At 43.6% G+C, this 22,837-nt stretch overlaps 1 protein-coding gene across 1 annotated transcript in view; it reads right to left on the bottom strand.

Moving 5' to 3' along the window:
* The window catches only part of LOC117404931 (C-type mannose receptor 2-like), a 52,928-nt gene that overhangs the window by 5,480 nt on the left and 24,611 nt on the right, over positions 1-22,837 (bottom strand). Inside the window, exon 3 of the mRNA XM_059013039.1 lies at positions 12,503-12,844. Within this exon, the coding sequence (XP_058869022.1) occupies positions 12,503-12,844 (342 nt within the window). The remainder of the gene's footprint in view (positions 1-12,502; positions 12,845-22,837) is intronic.

Genomic DNA, 22,837 nt, shown 5'->3' with positions numbered 1-22,837 from the left:
GGTCACACATCATAAAAGTTACCGCTGCATCTCAGCCACTTTGGATTCCTGCGTTCAATAGGCAGAACTCTTTTTTTGTGGCTCCACGAGGCGGAAGTTAGGTCTTATTGAACGATATGTTAGCAAACGTTTTCAAAAATGGCGGACAAAGTTGCAATCGGGTTAGTTTTGCAGAAGTTTCTGGAAGACAGACAGCATCATGCCTACATGACAGTATACTCAACAATGAATATTGCAGCATTAGCGGCTGGGACAGCAGTGAACTCAGACAGTCCAGTGAGGGTTGAAAATTACGTTGAGAATGTCGTGATAGAGCGGCTACACTGATGCTGCATTTAAAACTCGTTTTCAGATGGAGTGAGCAACATTCGAGGTAGCCTATGTCATGTTTTATTTTAATAATACTAATAGTAATTGCAATATTTAGAATAACAATAATGAAGCTAATGTCACTCTCCAAACCCTTTTTTTTTTTTAAAAAAAGAGAAACGTTATAGCTGTGCAGGAGTAGCAAAACTATGAGATTAATAGCGATTAACATTCCTATCTTTAGTAACGTAATAGAAAATACTACAGTACCTGACCATAGGTTTATATTTATTTACAATAACATTTGCTTGACTTTGAGGATGCAACATTGAAAATGGATAATTGCAAAGCATACGACATGGTTTATTTAGATTTCCAGAAAGCTTTTGACAAAGTCCAGCATAAAAAATTAATTCTCAAACTGAACGCAGTAGGGATTCAAGGAAATGCATGTACATGGATTAGGGAGTGGTTAACATGTAGAAAACAGAAAGTACTGATTAGAGGAGAAACCTCAAAAATGGAGCGAGGTAACCAGTGGAGTACCACAGGGATCAGTATTGGGTCCTCTGCTATTCCTAATCTACATTCATGATTTAGATTCTGGTATAGTAAGCAAACTCGTTAAATTTGCACTGTTGGAGCAGCAAAGGTCATTCAAAATGATCTAGACAGCATTCAGAACTGAGCAGACACATGGCAAATGACATTTAATAGAGAAAAGTGTAAAGTATTGAATGCAGGAAATAAAAATGTGCATTATAAATATCATATGGGGGATACTGAAATTGAAGAAGGGAACTATGAAAAAGACCTAGGAGTTTATGTTGACTCAGAAATGTCTTCATCTAGACAATGTGGGGAAGCTACAAAAAAGGCCAACAAGATGCTCGGATATATTGTGAGAAGTGTTGAATTTAAATCAAGGGAAGTAATGTTAAAACTCTACAATGCATTAGTAAGACCTCATCTAGAATATTGTGTTCAGTTCTGGTCACCCCGTTACAAAAAGGTAATTGCTGCTCTAGAAAGAGTGCAAAGAAGAGCAACCAGAATTATCCCGGGTTTAAAAGGCATGTCGTATGTAGACAGGCTAAAAGAATTGAATTTATTCAGTCTTGAACAAAGAAGACTATGCGGCGATCTGATTCAAACATTCAAAATCCTAAAAGGTATAGACAATGTTGACCCAGGGGACGACTTTGACCTGAAAAAAGAAACAAGGACCAGGGGTCACAAATGGAAATTAGATAAATGGGCATTCAGAACAGAAAATATGAGGCACTTTTTTACACAGATAATTGTGAGGGTCTGGAACCAACTCCCCAGTAATGTTGTTGAAGCTGACACCCTGGGATCCTTCAAGAAGCTGCTTGATATAAGACCAGCAGATAAAGGCTCAGGAGTAGTGATAATGAACACAGATGACTATATGAAATCTGTAGAATGTGAATTAAATAATACATTTACATATGAAGAAGTTAAAAGCAATAAGATCAATAAATCGGTAAAAGAGGTTAAGGAAATTGCGGAGAGACTATACAATAAAGGCATTATATCAAAAGAATTAAAAAAAATACATGCAGCCACATAATGCAAGAACAGGCCTAGCAAGAGGAAATCCTAAAATGCACAAAGAAAATCACCCTATGCGAACGATAGTCAGTACAATTGATAATCCAACACACATAATAGCTGAAATAGCAGAAAAACAACTTTGAGAATTTCACATGTTGAGAAATTACCAAGCTTTGTTAAAGATACAACACAATTTTTAAAAAGACTTGAATCACTAAAACACAACCTTCCAGAGAATTTTATTTTGCATGGATGTAAAATCCTTGTGCCCAAGTGTCCCTCGTAAAGAAACTTTAGAAGCTTGTCAATAAGCACTAGATAATAGACTGGATAAATCAATACCAACAGCAGAGGTGCTGAACATGATCAACGTAGTTTTAGAAAACAGTTATTTTACATTTGTTGATAAGAATTACAAACAAAATGATGGTACCGCAATAAGATCTAAATTAGGAATGCATTTTGTGAGTACATACATGGGGAAATGGGAAGAACAATTACTTAGAAAATCGGAAAGAGAACCTTTAGAATACATTCGGTTTGTAGATGATATTTTTGGGGTTTGGACACATGGAGAAGAATCTCTTTTCCAGTTTCATAAAATGGCAAATGAAATACACAGTAATATTAAAGTGGATTTTCGATGGTCAAGAAAATCAATAGAATTTTTAGATGCCATAGTAAAACTTGAAGAGGGTTCAATTGAGACAGAGCTCTTCTGTAAACCTACTGACATGCACCAGTATTTACACATGTCCTCTGCAATCCAATACACACTAAAAGGGAAATCCCAAAGGGTCTAGATTTCCATTACACGAGAGTAGATGTTAAAACTTCATGCTGATTTGAACTCGGCTCTCGCCAAGATAAGCACCAACTAAGTAAACTAATGTGATCCATATGTGTCTCCATCCATTTACGTTTCCTTCCATATGATGATGTAGATATCCTTCTGCCTGGTGTTAATGGCTGAAGTGTAATGCTGGCTCCAGGGATCAGCTTATTTTGCCTCCCTGGTGCATCAGCACACACAACGGCTGTGATGCTGGCTCCAGGGATCAACCACAGTGCGGCCTCCCCAGCGCAACAGCATGACAACCGTCTGGAAGGAGCTAAGTAGGGTACATCTCTGGGGTTTTCAAGTGGGCACCTTCCATCCTCAGTGTTTCGTCGACTAGCCCACGACACTTCAAGAGGGCTCGACGGTGATTCTGGCGTCCCAGCATCACCCCCCTCCGTCCCCCACTCAACTCAGCCCGGCTTACTTACCTGTACATCAGCGTTGCTTTCTTTCTATTGTGCTTGAGATCCCCAGCCAGAATCTTACCGTCTCAACCACAGCCAGTTGCTGCTCCTCTCTGCTGCTTCAGATAAGTTTTTCACTGTGCGACGCAACTCTTGGCCACTGAATCCGACGTCTCTGAGAAACCGGGTTGTAGAGTGTGCCACAAATCCTCGACAACCCACTTCCACTTGGTAAACCCGGACTCTCCATCCTCGCTGTTCCGCTTCAGTGGCTAGTTGAGCATACCGCAGTTTCTTCCTCTCATACGCCTCATCTACAGCATCCTCCCATGGCACTGTTAACTCTACCAGGTGAACAAGGCGTGCTGATCCAGCCCACAAGACAATATCTGGTCGAAGGTTAGTGGTGACAATCTCAGGTGGAAAAATAAGCCGTTGACCAGCATCTGCCAGCATTTTCCAGTCTCTAGCAGCTTCCAGTTGTCCTGGGCGAGGATTGGTTTTAACACCTTTTCTTGGTGGTTGCTCTCCTGGGCGGAGGAATGTTGTCTTTTGTGTGTAATGTTTTGATGGAACAGGTGGCAACTTATTAGTCATGTTACGCTTGTCTTCCAATGCTAAGGCCAAACATCGCAGCACCTGGTCATGGCGCCAAGTAAACCGTCCTTGGTTAAGAGCCACCTTACATCCTGTCAAAATGTGCCTTAATGTTGCAGGTGATGAACACAAAGGACATGAGGGATCCTCTCCTACCCAGAGGTTTAGGTTCTGTGGTGATGGGAGAACATCATATGTTGACCTGATGAGGAAACTGATCCTGCTCTGCTCCATTGACCATAGGTCTTGCCAGCCAATCTTGCGTTGTTCCACACTCTCCCATCTCATCCATTCTCCCTGCTTGGCCTGGGAAATGGCCTTTATACACCTCATCCTCTCCTCCTGCTTTTGCACCTCGTTGACTACCAGCTTCCTCCTTTGAGCTGGGGCTGCCTTGTGCCATGTAGGAGGAGCTGAACTGAAACCAAGACCCCCTCTTCCATGCTGAACTTGCCCTATGATATCACCAATTCGAAGGGCAGCCTTTGCATCTTCCACAGCTTTCTTTGCCGCCCACTTTCTTCCAGTTTTCAACACAGGTGCTGCCTCCCTTACGGATTTGTCGCGTGACTCTACTAATGTAATTTCCAGTCTGACCTTGGCGCACTTAAACTCCTCGGTTAGAGTAGAGACTGGTAGCCGCAGTATTCCTTTACCATAAAGTCCCACTCTGCTGAGGCAGCGTGAAACTCCCAACCATTTCCTGATGTATGAACTGATTAAAGCTTCCAGCTTCTCTACTGTTGTCAAAGAAACCTCGTACACAGTCAGTGGCCACAGCAACCTCGGCAGTAGACCAAACTGAAAGCACCAGAGTTTTAGTTTACCTGGTAGAGCGCAGCTGTCTATGCTCTTCAACCCTTCCACTGCTTGTTGTCTAACTTCTCCCACACAAACTGTCCTTTAGATCCCCGTCGTACCATCTCCCAAGACTCTTCACTGGCTTCTCAGACACTGTTGGTATTGCCTCACCATTAATGAAGAATGTTTTATCTACTACTTTGCCTTTAATTATAGAGATGCTCCTTGATTTAGTGGGCTTGAATTGCATTCGTGCCCATTCAATGTTATTGGTTAATTTGCCCAATAATCGATTAGTGCAGGCTATTAGGAATAAGAATACGAAGAATATGCTCTAAAGAAAGTGACTATGTAAATCAAAGAAATGTATTAAAAACAAACCTTAAAAAAGAGGATACAAAAAAAGAATTATAGAGAAGGAGTTAAGAAAAGTGGATAAACTAAAAAGAGATGATCTACTAGATTATAAAAATAGAGATAAAAAGGTCAAAAGAGTCCCATTAGTAATGACTTACTCTAAACTTTTGCCCAATATTTCTAAGATAGTTTGGAAACACTTGCGGATTCTACATAATTCAGAAAAATTGAAAAAAGTATTTCTTAAGGCCCCAGTTGTAGCATTCAAAAGAGAAGCTAATTTAGGTGATATTTTAGTTCACAATAAACATGAAAGAATAATTGACAAAATAGGTTATACGAACACGTGCACCAATACATGTAAGGTGTGTAAATACACGGACAAAAGTAAAAATACAATTAAACATAAGAACACTACATAGCCACTAAAAACTAACACCTACTGTAAAAATAGCAATGTTGTTTATGAAATATCCTGTGAAAAATGTGATGAAATAAAATATGTTGGAGAGACTGGAACAACTTTATATAAAATAATTCAGAACCATCTTTCATTAATTAGAAATAAAAAAATGAATAAACCAATAGTACAGCACTTCACCAGTCAGGGACATGACATAAATGATGTAAAGTTTGTAGTATTAGAACAGCTCAAATTAGACAATGCGACATATAGAAGAATAAAAGAAAGTAAATGGATAAATAGACTGAACACGATTATGCCAGCGGGACTCAACAGAAAAGAATGAACTAATTAACTTCAATAAATATATAACATTTAAATAAATAAATAAATAAAATGCATTCAAAAGCTGTAATAATAATAATAATAATAATGTATGTAAAATAATGTGAATCTGTATAATGTAAAAATGTGATATCTTGTAACAATTGTAAGTCGCCCTGGATAAGGGCGTCTGCTAAGAAATCAATAATAATAATAATAATAATAATAATGCTAATGCCCTGGGGAGGCCAAATCAAGACTGATCCTCAGAGCCAGCATTGCATGATAATATAAATCTAAGTTTATATAAAGTAATGTTAATTATAATTAATACAGATTCAAAGATAGAAGTAAAAATGATGTCACAATATATAGAACACCATTACATCATGTAAGAATAAATCATGGATTTGAATATAAACAATAACAAGTAGTTGTCATGCCATATATATATATATATATATATATATATATATATATATATATATATATACTTTGGCTAAACAAACGGCATCATGAAGACCAAGGAGCTATCAAAACAAGTCCGGGATAAAGTTCTGGAGAAGCACCAATCAGGGTTGGGTTATAAAAAAATATCCCAAACTTTGAACATCCCCCGGAGCACTGTTAAATCCATTATTAAAAAATTGAAAGAATATGGCACAACCATGACTCTGCCTAGAGAAGGCCGTCCACCAAAACTCAGTGACCAGGTAAGGAGGGCATTAGTCAGAGAAGCAACCAAGAGGCCCATGGTAACTCTGAAGGAGCTGGAGAGATCCACAGCTGAGATGGGAGAAACCGTCCATGGGACAACTATAACCCGGACGCTCCACAAAGCTGGGCTTTATGGAAGAGTGGCGAGAAGAAAGCCATTGCTGAAAAAAACCCATATCAAATCCTGTTTGAATTTTGCGAAAAGGCATGTGGGAGACACAGCAAACATGTGGAAAAAGGTTCTCTGGTCTGATGAGAACAAAATTGAACTTTTTGGCCTTAGCGCAAAATGCTATGTGTGGTGCAAAGCCAACACTGAACATAAGAACATGTGAAAGTTTACAAACGAGAGGAGGCCATTCGGCCCATCTTGCTCGTTTGGCTGTTAGTAGCTTATTGATCCCAGAATCTCATCAAGCAGCTTCTTGAAGGCTCCCAGGGTGTCAGCTTCAACAACATTACTGGGGAGTTGGTTCCAGACCCTCACAATTATCTGTGTAAAAAAGTGCCTCATATTTTCTGTTCTGAATGCCCCTTTATCTAATTTCCATTTGTGACCCCTGGTCCTTGTTTCTTTTTTCAGGTCAAAGAAGTCCCCTCGGTTAACATTGTATATACCTTTTAGGATTTTGAATGTTTGAATCAGATCACCGCATAGTCTTCTTTGTTCAAGACTGAATAGATTCAATTCTTTGAGCCTGTCTGCATACGACATGCCTTTTAAACCCGGGATAATTCTGGTTGCTCTTCTTTGCACTCTTTCTAGAGCAGCAATGTCCTTTTTGTAACGGGGTGACCAGAACTGAACACAATATTCTAGGTGAGGTCTTACTAATGCATTGTAAAGTTTTAACATTACTTCCCTTGATTTAAATTCAACACTTCTCACAATGTATCCGAGCATCTTGTTAGCCTTATTTATAGCTTCCCCACATTGTCTAGATGAAGACATTTCTGAGTCAACATAAACTCCTAGGTCTTTTTCATAGTTCCCTTCTTCAATTTCACTATCTCCCATATGATATTTATAATGAACATTTTTATTGCCCGCATGCAACACTTTACACTTTTCTCTATTAAATTTCATTTGCCATGTGTCTGCCAAATTCTGAATGCTGTCTAGATCATTTTGAATGACCATTGCTGCTGCAACAGTGTTTGTCACTCCTCCTACTTTTGTGTCGTCTGCAAATTTAACAAGTTACTATACCAGAATCTAAATCATTAATGTAGATTAGGAATAGCAGAGGACCTAATACTGATCCCTGTGGTACACCACTGATTACATCACTCCATATTGAGGTTTCTCCTCTAATCAGTACTTTCTGTTTTCTACCTGTTAACCACTCCCTAATCCATGTGCATGCATTTCCTTGAATCCCTACTGCGTTCAGTTTAAGAATTAATCTTTTATGCGGGACTTTGTCAAAAGCTTTCTGGAAATCTAAATAAACCATGTCGTATGCTTTGCAGTTATCCATTTTCAATGTTGCATCCTCAAAAAAGTCAAGTAGGTTAGTTAGACACGATCTCCCTTTCCTAAAACCATGCTGGCTGTCTCCCAGGATATTGTTACCATGTAGGTAATTTTCCATTTTGGATCTTATTATAGTTTCCATAAGTTTACATATAATAGAAGTCAGGCTTATTGGTCTGTAGTTATCTGGTTCGGTTTTGTCTCCCTTTTTGTGGATCGGTATTACGTTTGCTATTTTCCAGTCTGTCTTTACAACCCCTGTATGATCTTGGTTAGCGGTTTGTAAATAACTTCTTTCATTTCTTTGAGTACTATTGGGAGGATCTCATCCGGCCCAGGGGATTTGTTTATTTTAAGAGCTCCTAGTCTCTTTAACACTTCTGCCTCTGTTATGCTAAAGTTATTTAAAATTGGATAGGAACAGGTCGACATGCCAGGCATGTTGTCCGTGTCCTCCTTTGTAAAAAACTGTGAAAAGTAATAATTTAATATATTTGCTATTTTTTTTTCTTCATCTATGATTTTGCCATTTGTGTCTCTTAGACATTTGACCTCCTCTTTGAATGTTCTCTTGCTGTTATAATATTGGAAAAATATTTTGGAATTGGTTTTAGCCCCCTTAGCAATATTGGTTTCTATCTCTCTCTTGGCCTTTCTAACTTCCTTCTTCCTTTTTTCATCACCGTGAGAACACCATCCCCACGGTGAAGCATGGTGGTGGCAGCATCATTTTATGAGGATGCTTTTCATCGGCAGGGACTGGGAAATTGGTCAGGATTGAGGGCAAGATGGATGGAGCCAAATACAGAGAATTTCTAGAGGAAATCCTGTTTCAGTCTGCAAGAGACTTGGGACTGGGGCGGAGGTTCACCTTCCAGCAGGACAATGACCCTAAACACACAGCCAAAGCTACACTGGAGTGGTTTAAAAACAAGAACCTGAATGTCTTAGAATGGCCCAGTCAAAGCCCAGACCTCAATCCGATTGAGAATCTGTGGCAAGACTTGAAAATTGCTGTTCAACAATGGTCCCCATCCAACTTGACAGAGCTTGAGCAAATTTGCCAAGAAGAATGGGCATGAATTGCAGGATCCAGATGTGCAAAGCTGGAGGAGACTTACCCAAAAAGGCTCAAAGCTGTAATTGCTGCCAAAGCTGCTTCTACCAAGTATTGACTCAGGGGGGTGAATACTTATGCAACCAACAAATGTCTTTTTTTTGTTTAATTAACTTTTGTGTCACAATAAAAAATATTTTGCACCTTCAATGTGTTAAGTATGTTGTGTAAATCAATTAAATCCATTTTAATTCCAGGTTGTAACACTGCAAAATGTGGAAAAGTCTGTATATATATATATATATATATATATATATATATATATGCTGTTGAAAACAGTTATTGAAGTTTTATTGTTGTTTTTAATTAGAAATAAAAAATAAACATTTAATCAGGAACCTTTTTGTGTCTTTTTTCCCCCTAAAATGATGTTATTAGAATAATCGATAATCATAATCGGGATTATTTTCAAATATCGACTCGACTTGTAAAAGTGATAATCGCTCATCTCTATAATCTACTCAACGTCTGCCCGACACAGGAGACAGTGATTGGCACCTCCACTTCAAACAGTGTCTCAGCTCTGATATGACTAGCCAATCAGAAACGCTCTCTGGCCTCCATTTGTTCTGAAGATTCAAGTCAAAGTTGTCCCTTCAGAATGGCTGCAAAGCTGTGGAGTTGGTGTACCACGTCTCTGGTTCCCTCAAGAGATCCTGCTTTACCTGAAACTGAACTATACCAACGGGAAGTACAATGCCACAAATTTTCGATTGGATTTAGGTCGGGGCTCTGACTGGGTCACTTAAGGACATTTACCTTTTTGTTCCTTAGCCACTCCAGTGTAGATTTGACTGTGTGCTTTGGGTCGTTGTCATGTTGAAAGGTGAACTTCCGTCCCCGTTTCAGCTTTCTTGCAGAGGGCAGCAGGTTTTCTTCAAGGACTTTTCTGTACATTGCTCCATGCATTTTCCCTTCTATCCTGGCAAGTGCCCCAGTCACTGCCGATGAGAAACATCCCCATAACATGATGCTGCCACCACCATGCTTCACAGTAGGGATGGTGTTCTTTGGGTGATGCGCTGTGTTGGGTTTGTGCCAAACATAACGCTTTGCATTTAGCGCCAAAAAGTTCCATTTTAGTTTCGTCAGACCACAAAACTTTTTGCCACATGGCTACAGAATCTCCTGAGTGTTTTTTTGCATACTTCAAACGGGATTCAAGGTGGGCTTTCTTGAGTAATGGCTTCCTTCTTGCCACCCTTCCATACAGGCCAGAATTGTCAAGTGCTTGGGATATTGTTGTCACATGCACACTTTAACCAGTCTTGGCCATAAAAGCCTGTAGCTCTTGCAAAGTTGCCATTGGCCTATTGGTAGCCTCTCTGATCAGTCTCCTTCTTGCTCGGTCATCCGGTTTGGAGGGACGACCTGATCTAGGTAGGGTCTTGGTGGTGCCATACACCTTCCACTTCTTAATAATCGTCTTGACCATGCTCCAAGGGATATTCAAGGCCTTTGATATTTTTTTATACCCATCCCCTGATCTGTGCCTTTCAACAACTTTACCCCGGAGTTCTTTTGAAAGCGCCTTGGTGCTCATGGTTGAATCTTTGCTTTGAAATGCACTACCCAGCAGAGGGAACCTACAGGAACTGCTGAATTTATCCTGAAATCATGTGAATCACTACAATTTAACACAGGTGGAGGCCACTTAACTTGGTGTATGATTTTGAAGGCGATTGGTTATACCTGAGCTAATTTAGGATTGCTATTATAAGGGGGGTGGACACTTATCCAACCAAGCTTTGCTGTTCATACGTAACCTGTCTGCAGAGGTCAGAGTTGCTATGAGAACAGTGGTAAATGCAGACAACTCAATGCCCACCATCCTGGAAGCTGCGGAGAGTATGGTGAAATATACAGATACCCGGCCCAATACCAGCAGCACTCGGGTACTAGGAGATGAAGCAGAGCCTGACTTTCCTGGATCTGAAAGAAATGAACTGCCACAGAACTCCCAGAGAAGATTTCAGCCTTCACACAGCAAACCCCAGCCCAGAGGGGAAGGTAAACCTGACAGCCCTATCACTAACGAAATGTAGGTATTATCCAAAGCGACTTCCAGAAATTAAACGTATATAACTTACAGGCAATAGAAATGCAAAACAAACACATATGTACAATATATACAAAATAAATATAAATAAAGAAATACAAAAATATATAAAAATAGGAATTTACAAATAAAGGTTGAATCAGTGGGTTCTGAGAAGATGTCGGGAAGCAGTAAAAGACTGAACAGTCCTGAAGAGAACCGGTAGCTGCTTCCAGGAGCGATCACGGGAGGAAGAAGAGTGAAGAGAAGGAGCAAGCACGGGATGAAGGAGAGTGGAGAAGGAGCAGCACGGGATGAAGGAGAGTGAAGAGAAGGAGCAGCACGGGAGGAAGGAGAGTGAAGAGAAGGAGCAGCACGGGAGGAAGGAGAGTGAAGAGAAGGAGCAGCACGTGATGAAGGAGAGTGAAGAGAAGGAGCAGCACGGGATGAAGGAGAGTGAAGAGAAGGATCGAGCACGGGAGAAAGGAGAGTGAAGAGAAGGAGCAGCACGGGATGAAGGAGAGTGAAGAGAAGGAGCGAGCACGGGAGAAAGGAGAGTGAAGAGAAGGAGAGAGCACGGGAGGAAGGAGAGTGAAGAGAAGGAGAGAGCACGGGAGGAAGGAGAGTGAAGAGAAGGAGCGAGCACGGGAGGAAGGAGAGTGAAGAGAAGGAGCGAGCACGGGAGGAAGGAGAGTGAAGAGAAGGATCGAGCACGGGAGGAAGGAGAGTGAAGAGAAGGATCGAGCACGGGAGGAAGGAGAGTGAAGAGAAGGATCGAGCACGGGAGGAAGGAGAGTGAAGAGAAGGAGCGAGCACGGGAGAAAGGAGAGTGAAGAGAAGGAGAGAGCACGGGAGGAAGGAGAGTGAAGAGAAGGAGAGAGCACGGGAGGAAGGAGAGTGAAGAGAAGGAGCGAGCACGGGAGGAAGGAGAGTGAAGAGAAGGATCGAGCACGGGAGGAAGGAGAGTGAAGAGAAGGAGCGAGCACGGGAGGAAGGAGAGTGAAGAGAAGGATCGAGCACGGGAGGAAGGAGAGTGAAGAGAAGGAGCGAGCACGGGAGGAAGGAGAGTGAAGAGAAGGAGCGAGCACGGGAGGAAGGAGAGGGAAGAGAAGGAGCGAGCACGGGAGGAAGGAGAGGGAAGAGAAGGAGCAGCACGGGATGAAGGAGAGTGAAGAGAAGGATCGAGCACGGGAGGAAGGAGAGTGAAGAGAAGGAGCAGCACGGGAGGAAGGAGAGTGAAGAGAAGAAGCAGCACGGGATGAAGGAGAGTGGAGAGAAGCCATAACAAGTTGGCCAGCAGAGGATGAGCGGAGAGGGCGAGAGGGAATATAATGAGACTCGTGGGACTGGAGATAGGATTTGGGCAGTGTGATGAATAGAGCAATAGGCGAGAAATATTTGCAAGCTGTAATAGTTGGAGATATTAGATTTTCAAGATTTTCAAACCCATACAAGCTCCCCTCACAGGGATGCTTAATAATCAGAAGAACTGAAATAAATGAATAATCAATTGCAATATAGCAATAATTATGTCTTTACCTTTGTAGCACATGAAGGCTTTCTGAAGGTGGCAGGGTAAATCAATCCACTTTCCATCTGAATTGACTGAAGCACAGAAGACGTCTGCCCTCCAGTTGGAGTAGATGACATCATCGCTGTTAGACCACTGCCAGTTCTGTGTGTCATCACGATACAGCCCAATCCAGAAATCACCGAGAGAAGCTCCTACAATACTTAAGAGCTGGTCTGCTTCTTCCTGGCTGCGCACAGTGGCCAGGTCTGTGTGATTCATCTTACAGTAGCTCTGAGCTTCAGACCAGGTCTTCACAGTTTCCACAAACACATGTTTTCTGAACTGGTTGTACACAGGCACACAAAACCCTGATAAAGAAAAAACAACATGATTAACACTAGAGCGGGCAAGGCAGTCATTTTGACTATTTTATGGATTTAAATTTAAATATTATGATACGGAGCCTGTGCTTTCCTGATTTTCCCTATATATACAGTTCCTATAGAAAGTCTATACCTCCTTTTCAAAATGTTCACCATTTGTTGCCTTATAGCCTGGAATTAAAATGCATTAAAATATACATATTTTTCATTTATCTACACAGCCTACCCCACAACTTCCAAGTGAAAAAAAAAATTCTAGAAAATTGTAGAAAATTAATTAAAAATAAAAACTGAAATAGCTTGGTTGGATAAGTGTCCACCCCCCTTGTAATAGCAATCCTAAATTAGCTCAGGTGTAACCAATTGCCTTCAAAATCACACACCAAGTTACGTGGCCTCCACCTGTGCTAAACTGTAGTGATTCACATGATTTCAGGATAAATTCAGCAGTTCCTGTAGGTTCCCTCTGCTGGGTATTGCATTTCAAAGCAAAGACTCAACCATGAGCACCAAGGCGCTTTCAAAAGAACTCTGGGGCAAAGTTGTTGAAAGGCACAGATCATGGGATGGGTATAAAGAAATATCAAAGGCCTTGAATATCCCTTGGAGCACGGTCAAGACAATTATTAAGAAGTGGAAGGTGTATGGCACCACCAAGACCCTACCTAGATCAGGTCGTCCCTCCAAACCGGATGACCGAACAAGAAGGAGACTAATCAGAGAGGCTACCAATAGGCCAATGGCAACTTTGCAAGAGCTACAGGCTTTTATGGCCAAGACTGGTTAAAGTGTGCATGTGACAACAATATCCCAAGCACTTGACAATTCTGGCCTGTATGGAAGGGTGGCAAGAAGGAAGCCATTACTCAAGAAAGCCCACCTTGAATCCTGTTTGAAGTATGCAAAAAAACACTCAGGAGATTCTGTAGCCATGTGGCAAAAAGTTTTGTGGTCTGACAAAACTAAAATGGAACTTTTTGGCCTAAATGCAAAGCGTTATGTTTGGTGCAAACCCAACACAGCGCATCACCCAAAGAACACCATCCCTACTGTGAAGCATGGTGGTGGCAGCATCATGTTATGGGGATGTTTCTCATCGGCAATGAATGGGGCACTTGTCAGTATAGAAGGGAAAATGAATGGAGCAAAGTACAGAAAAGTCCTTGAAGAAAACCTGCTGCCCTTTGCAAGAAAGCTGAAACTGGGACGGAAGTTCACCTTTCAGCATGACAACGACCCAAAGCACACAGTCAAATCTACACTGGAGTGGCTAAGGAACAAAAAGGTAAATGTCCTTGAGTGGCCCAGTCAGAGCCCCGACCTAAATCCAATAAAAAATGCGTGGCATTATTATGATTATTATTATTATTATTAATTTCTTAGCAGACGCCCTTATCCAGGGCGACTTACAGTTGTTACAAGATATCACATTATTTTTTACATACAATTCCCCATTTATACAGTTGGGTTTTTACTGGAGCAATCTAGGTAAAGTACCTTGCTCAAGGGTACAACAGCAGTGTCCCCACCGGGGATTGAACCCACAACCCTCTGGTCAAGAGTCCAGAGCCCTAACCACTACTCCACACTGCTGCCCATTCTTGAAGATTACTTGAAGATTGCTGTCCATCAACGCTCCCAAGGAACTTGACAGAGATTGAACAGTTTTGTAAAGAAGAATGGTCAAATATTGCCAAATCTAGGTGTGCAAAGTTGGTAGAGACCTATCCCAACAAACTCACAGCTGTAATTGCTACCAAAGGTGCTTCCACCAAGTATTAACTCAGGGGGGTGGAGACTTATCCAATTATGATCTTCCAGTTTTGTATTTGTAATATATAATCTTTTTCTCAATAAAAACTTTTTTTCCCCTTAACACTGTGGACTATGGTGTGTAGATAAGTGGAAAAAATCCTCATTTAAATGCATGAAACTCTGAGGCACTGACACAACAAAACATGAAAAAAGTTCAAGGGGGTGTAGACTTTCTATAAGCACTGTATACAGACGTGCTCAAATTTGTTGGTATCCTTAGAGCTCATTGAAATAATGCTTCATTCCTCCTGAAAAGTGATGAAATTAAAAGCTATTTTATCATGTATACTTACATGCATTTGGTATGTCATAGAAAAAAGCAAAGAAGCTGTGAAAAGAGATGAATTATTGCTTATTCTACAAAGATATTCTAAAATGGCCTGGACACATTTGTTGGTACCCCTTAGAAAAGATAATAAATAATTGAATTATAGTGATATTTCAAACTAATTAGTTTCTTTAATTAGTATCACACATGTCTCCAATCTTGTAATCAGTCATTCAGCCTATTTAAATGGAGAAAAGTAGTCACTGTGCTGTTTGGTATCATTGTGTGCACCACACTGAACATGGACCAGAGAAAACAAAGGAGAGAGTTGTCTGAGGAGATCAGAAAGAAAATAATAGACAAGCATGATAAAGGTAAAGGCTACAAGACCATCTCCAAGCAGCTTGATGTTCCTGTGACAACAGTTGCAAATATTATTAAGAAGTTTAAGGTCCATGGAACTGTAGCCAACCTCCCTGGGTGCGGCCGCAAGAGGAAAATCGACCCCAGATTGAACAGAAGGATAGTGCGAATGGTAGAAAAAGAACCAAGGATAACTGTCAAAGAGATACAAGCTGAACTCCAAGGTGAAGGTATGTCAGTTTCTGATCGCACCATCTGTCACTTTTTGAGCGAAAGTGGGCTCCATGGAAGAAGACCCAGGAGGACTCCACTTTTCAAAGAAAAACATAAAAAAGCCAGACTGGAATTTGCTAAAATGCATATTGACAAGCCACAATCCTTCTGGGAGAATGTCCTTTGGACAGATGAGTCAAAACTGGAGCTTTTTGGCAAGTCACATCAGCTCTATGTTCACAGACGAGAAAATGAAGCTTTCAAAGAAAAGAACACCATACCTACAGTGAAACATGGAGGAGGCTCGGTTATGTTTTGGGGCTGCTTTGCTGCGCCTGGCACAGGGTGCCTTGAATCTGTGCAGGGCACAATGAAATCTCAAGACTATCGAGGCATTCTGGAGCGAAACGTACTGCCCAGTGTCAGAAAGCTCTGTCTCAGTCGCAGGTCATGGGTCCTCCAACAGGATAATGACCCAAAACACACAGCTAAAAGCACCCAAGAATGGATAAGAACAAAACATTGGACTATTCTGAAGTGGCCTTCTATGAGTCCTGATCTGAATCCTATCGAACATCTATGGAAAGAGCTGAAACTTGCAGTCTGGAGAAGGCACCCATCAAACCTGAGACAGCTGGAGCAGTTTGCTCAGGAAGAGTGGGCCAAACTACCTGTTAACAGGTGCAGAAGTCTCACTGAGAGCTACAGAAAACGTTTGATTGCAGTGATTGCCTCTAAAGGTTGTGCAACAAAATATTAGGTTAGCGGTCCCATCATTTTTGTCCATGCCATTTTCATTTGTTTTATTATTTACAATATTATGTTGAATAAAAAATCAAAAGCAAAGTCTGATTTCTATTAAATCTGGAATAAACAATGGTGGATGCCAATTACTTTTGTCAGTTTCAAGTTATTTCAGAGAAAATTGTGCATTCTTCATTTTTTGTGGAGGGGTACCAACAAATTTGAGCACGTCTGTATGTACTAATTACCCTGACAAAGAAAGAATCATGTTGCTGCGAGATAACTGTCACACCTAGTCCGACCAGGAGTGGACAAATCAACCTCTACATAGAAAACCTATTATAACAATGAGGTGTTGCGGTATTATTTGTATTCATCAGTCAGGACTTGCAGTCATGTATTGAAGTTTGATTATATCAGTCTGCATTCCTCAAGTGAGCGGTCTGTTGACTTTTCTATTGTTTCAATGAGCCTCCTGTGTGTTTAAATTGGACCTAAAACTGAAATAAAGGAATACGTAAAATGAGCCTGATTCATACATTTTATCCTGCAGATTGATGCCTCTGTCATGGTAGAACTAGGGACGGGATGAGTGCGTGGAGCATTTTTTTTCAATTTAGTAGTCGCCAATCCATTTTTTTGTTATTTTCTCCCCAATTTAGTAGTGCCCAATTATTTTGTTCAGCTCATCTCACCGCTACCACTCCTATGCTGATTCGGGAGGGGTGAAGATGAACACACGCTGTCCTCCGAAGTGTGTGCCGTTAGCTGCCCGCTTTTTTACACACTGCAGACTCACCATGCAGCCAGCCAGAGCTTCAGCGTCAAAGGACAACGCAGCCCTGGGCAGCTTACAGGCAAGACTGCAGGCGCCCGGCCAGACTACAGGGGTCGCTGGTGCGCGGTGAGCCGAGGACACCTTGGCTGACCTAACCCTCCCTCCCCCGGGCGGCGCTCGGCCAATTGTGTGCCGCCCCCTGGGAGCTCCCATCCTCGGTCGGCAAAGGAATAGCCTGGACTCAAACCGGCGATGTCCAGACTATAGGGCACATCCTGCACTCTAGCCAGTGCTTTTACTGGATGCGCCGGGAGGACATTTTTATGTCGCCATTAATACGATAGCTGGTGCACTCACTAAGATGTTTGCCTGATTTGGGCAGTACAAAGTAGCATTACAATCTCAATGAAAACCGCCAGATGTAATGGCAGCATTTATTTAAAGTGTTTTCTAAGTTGCTACAGCTAGACTCCAGCTGAGATATCAGTTGCAAATTTGACTTCTTTAGATGGGATGAAAAGCAAATCGCATTACCACACATAAAACCCTTGATAGAAGCACAACTCATTGCTCGATTGTATACCAAGCCACATTAATATTAACAAATTATGTACATTTTGATCTAAACTGAGACAGAAAATCCTGATTCTGCAGAAGTGATGTATTGAATCTCCACCTGATGAATTTGCCTTGGCTGGGAGCCAGGTTAAGTACAGCACAACTGCATAGTGGTCAGAGGTATTTCTAGGCAGTATATCCACATTACCAGAGCAGCATGAAATATTAGCAAAAGAAAGAATAAAATCAACCCTAGAGAATGTTGTGTGATATGGAGAAAAATATGTGAAATCCTTGGCAGATGGATTTTGAAATTACCATTAGAAGCTGCTGACTGTGTATTAGAAATACTGGCTGAGGATCTGTCCAATTGATTGTCAACACACACATGCATGTCTGCACCCGCTATTAACTTATACTCTCCCAAAGATAGCAATTTATTTGTGAGCCAAGGAAAAAATGCAGGCTCATATACTGTAGGCGAGTAGATCGATGCAAAACCAATTTTTTTCGCTATTCACATTAGCATAGCAGAGCAAAAGTCTACCTATTAGATCAGAATTAATCCTATCGATAGATATATCCATGATGTGTTCCATTAAGATTGAAGCTCCCGTTGTCTTTGATCCATCGCTGGAAGCTACAATTAACTCGGAATTTAATTTAATCGAAATGTGTATTGGCTTTAAATGCATTTCTTGAATCAAAGCTATGTCAGCCTTTTGCCTTTATAAATAATACCTTTGCACATTTAAATCTTGAATTCAAACCTCATACATTAAAAGATAAAACAGAGAACTTAGCCATTATCATAAAAGCACAGTATGATATAGATAAGAAAGCATTGAAAAATCCACCCAACAGCGCCATACCAAAATAAAGTGCAGGGAAGATTACAGTAACCCGTAGAAAAACACAGAAGGTACTTAGAACTCCCAAAAGAACAAGTACAGAGAAAATAACCCACAATATGTCCCTCACACCAACCCCCCGCGCCCAGAGCCCGAGGGATCCCCCCTCCCTTAGATAATACAAGGTTTAGCAAAGGAGTGATAAAAATAGCAACAACAGAACTGGCTTTAAAGTAGTAAAGAGAAGAACATCATAAGAAGAAGAAGAAGAAGAAGAAGGATCAACAATGAATAGTCCCCATTGAAATACACAGCTCCGCAGGCTGCAGAGCGGTGCAGAGATCAAGCGTAACAGTTACTCATCTGCGACTGAGTCCTCTTGAAGGGGGCAAGATCAAAGATGAGAGCTCTCCTGCGAGGTAGTGGCCCTGGGCTGGTCAAACGTGTTAGGAATTTCTCTTTTTCAACAGGAGACCCAAATGACAGCTCATAAGAAACCTTCAATGTTGCCGGGTAGATTTGGAAAGCATCCACTCCTCTCTGGTGAAGTTTAGCTCTGACCTGTGTGAAGGCCTTCCTCTTGTTAGCTGTAGTCGGGTAATAATCCACAAAGAAGCTGATGCGATGACCCTCCACTTGCATAGGTTGTGATTCCCAAGATCCCTGCAGAATAGCTTGGTGATCCAAATAGCAAAGTAACTTAAATATTAGTGTACGTGGTTTGTTAGAGCCATGTGTTGAGCTATTAAACACGCAGTGTGCTCTGTCTGTCTCGATCGGGATCGCTGAAGAAGATGAGGGGAGAGCAAGGCTGGGGATCCACAGAGGTACTGGATGGGATTGCTCCCCTCTTGCCCCTCTGGTAGATTAACAACATGCACATTGCAGCACCTTGATCGGTCTTCCAAATCATTAAGCTTGTCTTGAAACGCCTCCACACGGTCAAGACAATAGTTCGTATCCTTTTCACCTGCCTCATGTCGCCTTTAAGGGTGTCCATCTTTGCAATAACTTTCTCCACTGCTTTTCTGTGTGCAGGGTGAGGTTTGATGGGGGGGGGGGGATGGAGGGGATTTCCCTGGCTCTGATTTTTTTTTTCCCTGGCTCTGCACTTTCAGTTGTCATCCCGGGGAGGATACATTTATCACCCCATGTGGCAGAGCAGGGCTCTGCCCTTAGAAATACTGGCAGGGAAGGAGTTAAATTATCCTCCCTGCCCAGATTGATTGCTTCAGGTGGGAGCAATCAGTCAATTAATTATTCAATTATGGATTTAGCCACCTGGCATAAAAGGAGGCCTCAGCCTCCCAGTTAGAGGAGAGAGTTCTGGAAGGAGAAGAAGAGTGTTTTTGTTTGTGCTGTGTTATTGAAACCAGTGAAGGCAACACCCAGCCTGGAAGGTTTATTTAGTAAGTTTTGTTTTGTGTTTTTGAAACCTTTTTGTTTGGCCCTTGTGTCTGTTTATTTTGTATTTTTGTTTATTAAAAAGCTTTATTTTGAACTTTAAAACTGTCTCTGAGTCTCAAACCTCGGTCATCCTTGTCACACCCCCGATAAAAGATTTTGAATTAACAATGATTTCTTCAAGAAATTTTAAACATATTTAAAATAATAAATGTATGCTGCATCATTTTTACGCAAATTGACTTAAAAAAAATCTCGGTCTTAGCACTTCAGACCATAAGATCAGTAGCAAATTGTATTAACATGATTTAAAAAAAGAAAAGGAATGGAGTTTAGTTTCACTGGATCCGGATCATACAGTTTGGCTGTATAAAGTGTTTTTGTTTGTGCTGTGTTATTGAAGCCAGTGAAGGCAACGCCCAGCCTGGAAGCTTTATTTTGTAAGTTTTGTTTTGTGTTGATTGTTTTGTGTTTTTGAAACCTTTTTGTTTGGCCCTTGTGGCTATTTATTTTGTATTTTTGTTTATTAAAAAGCTTTATTTTGAACTTTAAAACTGTCTCTGAGTCTCAAACCTCGGTCATCCTTGTCACAGTTGGTGCTCAGAAGTGGGATAACGCCACCTGGAGGCTCAGGGCAGTATTTTTTTTTTTTTTGTTTGTTTTTTGAATTTTGTGAGGTTTTTTTTGAAAAAAAATGGGGAAGAAGAGCAGACAGCGGCAAAGGCAGGAGATGCAGCAGCTGAAGAAATGTAAGCTGCTGCAACAACAGCCACCCCAGCTGGAGGACCCAGCCAGCCTTTTTCCCTGGTGCTCTTGGTGCGGGAAGGTGGATCATCGGTGGAGGTCCTGTCCAGATGGGCCACCAGCTGACAGGTGTGGGCGCTGTGAGGCGGATGGCCACAGCTGGGCAGGATGCCCCCACAATCTGGACCAGGAGCAGCTGCAAACCCCGTCCTCGGCAGCCACCCCACCACTTCCAACATCACCGCCTTCACCACCATCCCAGGAAATATGGGACTGGTTGATGCACCCTGAGGCGGACCTCTTCCACGACCTCCCCATAGTTATCAACACGCTGTGGCGTCGAGATGGGGGGAGGTGGGAAAAGTGGGAGGAACTGCATCACCCGGCGTCCTTCGCAGAGCTGGCCCTGATGGTCATTAACTACCTGGCGGTAGATATGGGAGAGGCCCCAGTCATTCCAACAAAGAAGGTGGAGCTGTCTTCCCGAGAGCCAGAGAGGGGTGAGCTGTTGTCCCGAGAGCCAGAGAGGGGTGAGCTGTCGTCCCGAGAGCCAGAAGGGGAGGAGCCGTCGTCCCGAGAGCCAGAAGGGGAGGAGCCATCGACCCAAGAGCCAGAAGGGGAGGAGCCGTCGTCCCGAGAGCCAGAAGGGGAGGAGCCGTCGTCCCGAGAGCCAGAAGGGGAGGAGCCGCCGTCCCGAGAGCCAGAAGGGGAGGAGCTGCCGTCGCCCAGAGAGGGGGAGCCGCTGCTGTCGCCCAGAGAGGGGGAACCACTGCCGTCGCCCAGAGAGGGGGAGCCGCTGCTGTCGCCCAGAGAGGGAGAGCCGCTGCCGTCGCCCAGAGAGGGGGAGCACGAACGTCCACAGCCCGAGAGGGAGGAGCCCGAACGTCCACAGCCCGAGAGGGAGGAGCCCGAACGTCCACAGCCCGAGGGGGAGGAGCCCGAGCGGGAGGAGTCGGTGCGTCCACGGCCCGAGCGGGAGGAGCCGGTGCGTCCACGGCCCGAGCGGGAGGAGCCGGTGCGTCCACGGCCCGAGCGGGAGGAGTCGGTGCGTCCACGGCCCAAGAAGGGGAAGCCCACAGGCCCTGGGCTGAAGGGACCCGCAGGGGAAGAATACAGGCTGTTCCCACCTCCACCGCCAGCAGAGGGGGAACAGCCGCAGCTGTCTCTCCCTCCACCGCCAGCAGAGGGGGAACAGCCGGAGCTGTCTCTCCCTCCATCGCCTGGGGTTGCCTGCCTGTCTGCGCCGCCAGGGGGTCCAGAGGGTCCAGCGTCGTCAGAGGGGCCAGGGGGTCCAGAGGGAGACGAGTTGCCGTTCCCGCCTCCGCCAGCAGAGGGAGACGAGCCGCCGTTCCCGCCTCCGCCAGCAGAGGGAGACGGGCCGCCGTTCCCGCCTCCGCCAGCAGAGGGAGTCGGGCCGCCGTTCCCGCCTCCGCCAGCAGAGGGAGACGAGCCGCCGTTCCTGCCTCCGCCAGCAGAGGGAGACGAGCCGCCGTTCCCGCCTCCGCCACCAGAGGGAGACGGGACGCCGTTCCCGCCTCCGCCAGCAGAGGGAGTCGGGCCGCCGTTCCCGCCTCCGCCAGCAGAGGGAGACGAGCCGCCGTTCCCGCCTCCGCCAGCAGAGGGAGTCGGGCCGCCGTTCCCGCCTCCGCCACCAGAGGGAGTCGGGCCGCCGTTCCCGCCTCCGCCACCAGAGGGAGTTGGGCCGCCGTTCCCGCCTCCGCCACCAGAGGGAGACGAGCCGTCGTTCCCGCCTCCGCCACCAGAGGGAGACGGGACGCCGTTCCCGCCTCCGCCACTAGAGGGAGACGTTCCAGGTTCCCTACCAGCGTTCATGGGCTTTGAAGGTCCGGGGCCCCCACTATTGAAGGAAGCTTGGGGGATCTGGCATCAACCCCGCCCACCACCGCCCGTTGAAATAGCCCACCAAAGGGACATAAGGGGACTCTTGGGGGGAGGGCTTGGGTTCAAAGGGGGGGGGGGAGTTTTGCCGATTGCGACCTCCGTACTTTGTACGTGGAGGGAGGTGTGTGGCAGAGCAGGGCTCTGCTCTTAGAAATACTGGCAGGGAATGAGTTAAATTCTCCTCCCTGCCCAGATTGATTGCTTCAGGTGGGAGCAATCAGTCAATTAATTATTCAATTATGGACTTAGCCACCTGGCATAAAAGGAGGCCTCAGCCTCCCAGTTAGAGGAGAGAGTTCTGGAAGGAGAAGAAGAGTGTTTTTGTTTGTGCTGTGTTA

Source organism: Acipenser ruthenus, chromosome 45 (genome assembly GCF_902713425.1).
Source record: "Acipenser ruthenus chromosome 45, fAciRut3.2 maternal haplotype, whole genome shotgun sequence".
Lineage (NCBI taxonomy): Eukaryota > Metazoa > Chordata > Actinopteri > Acipenseriformes > Acipenseridae > Acipenser > Acipenser ruthenus.
This window is presented reverse-complemented; position numbering and strand designations above follow the sequence as displayed.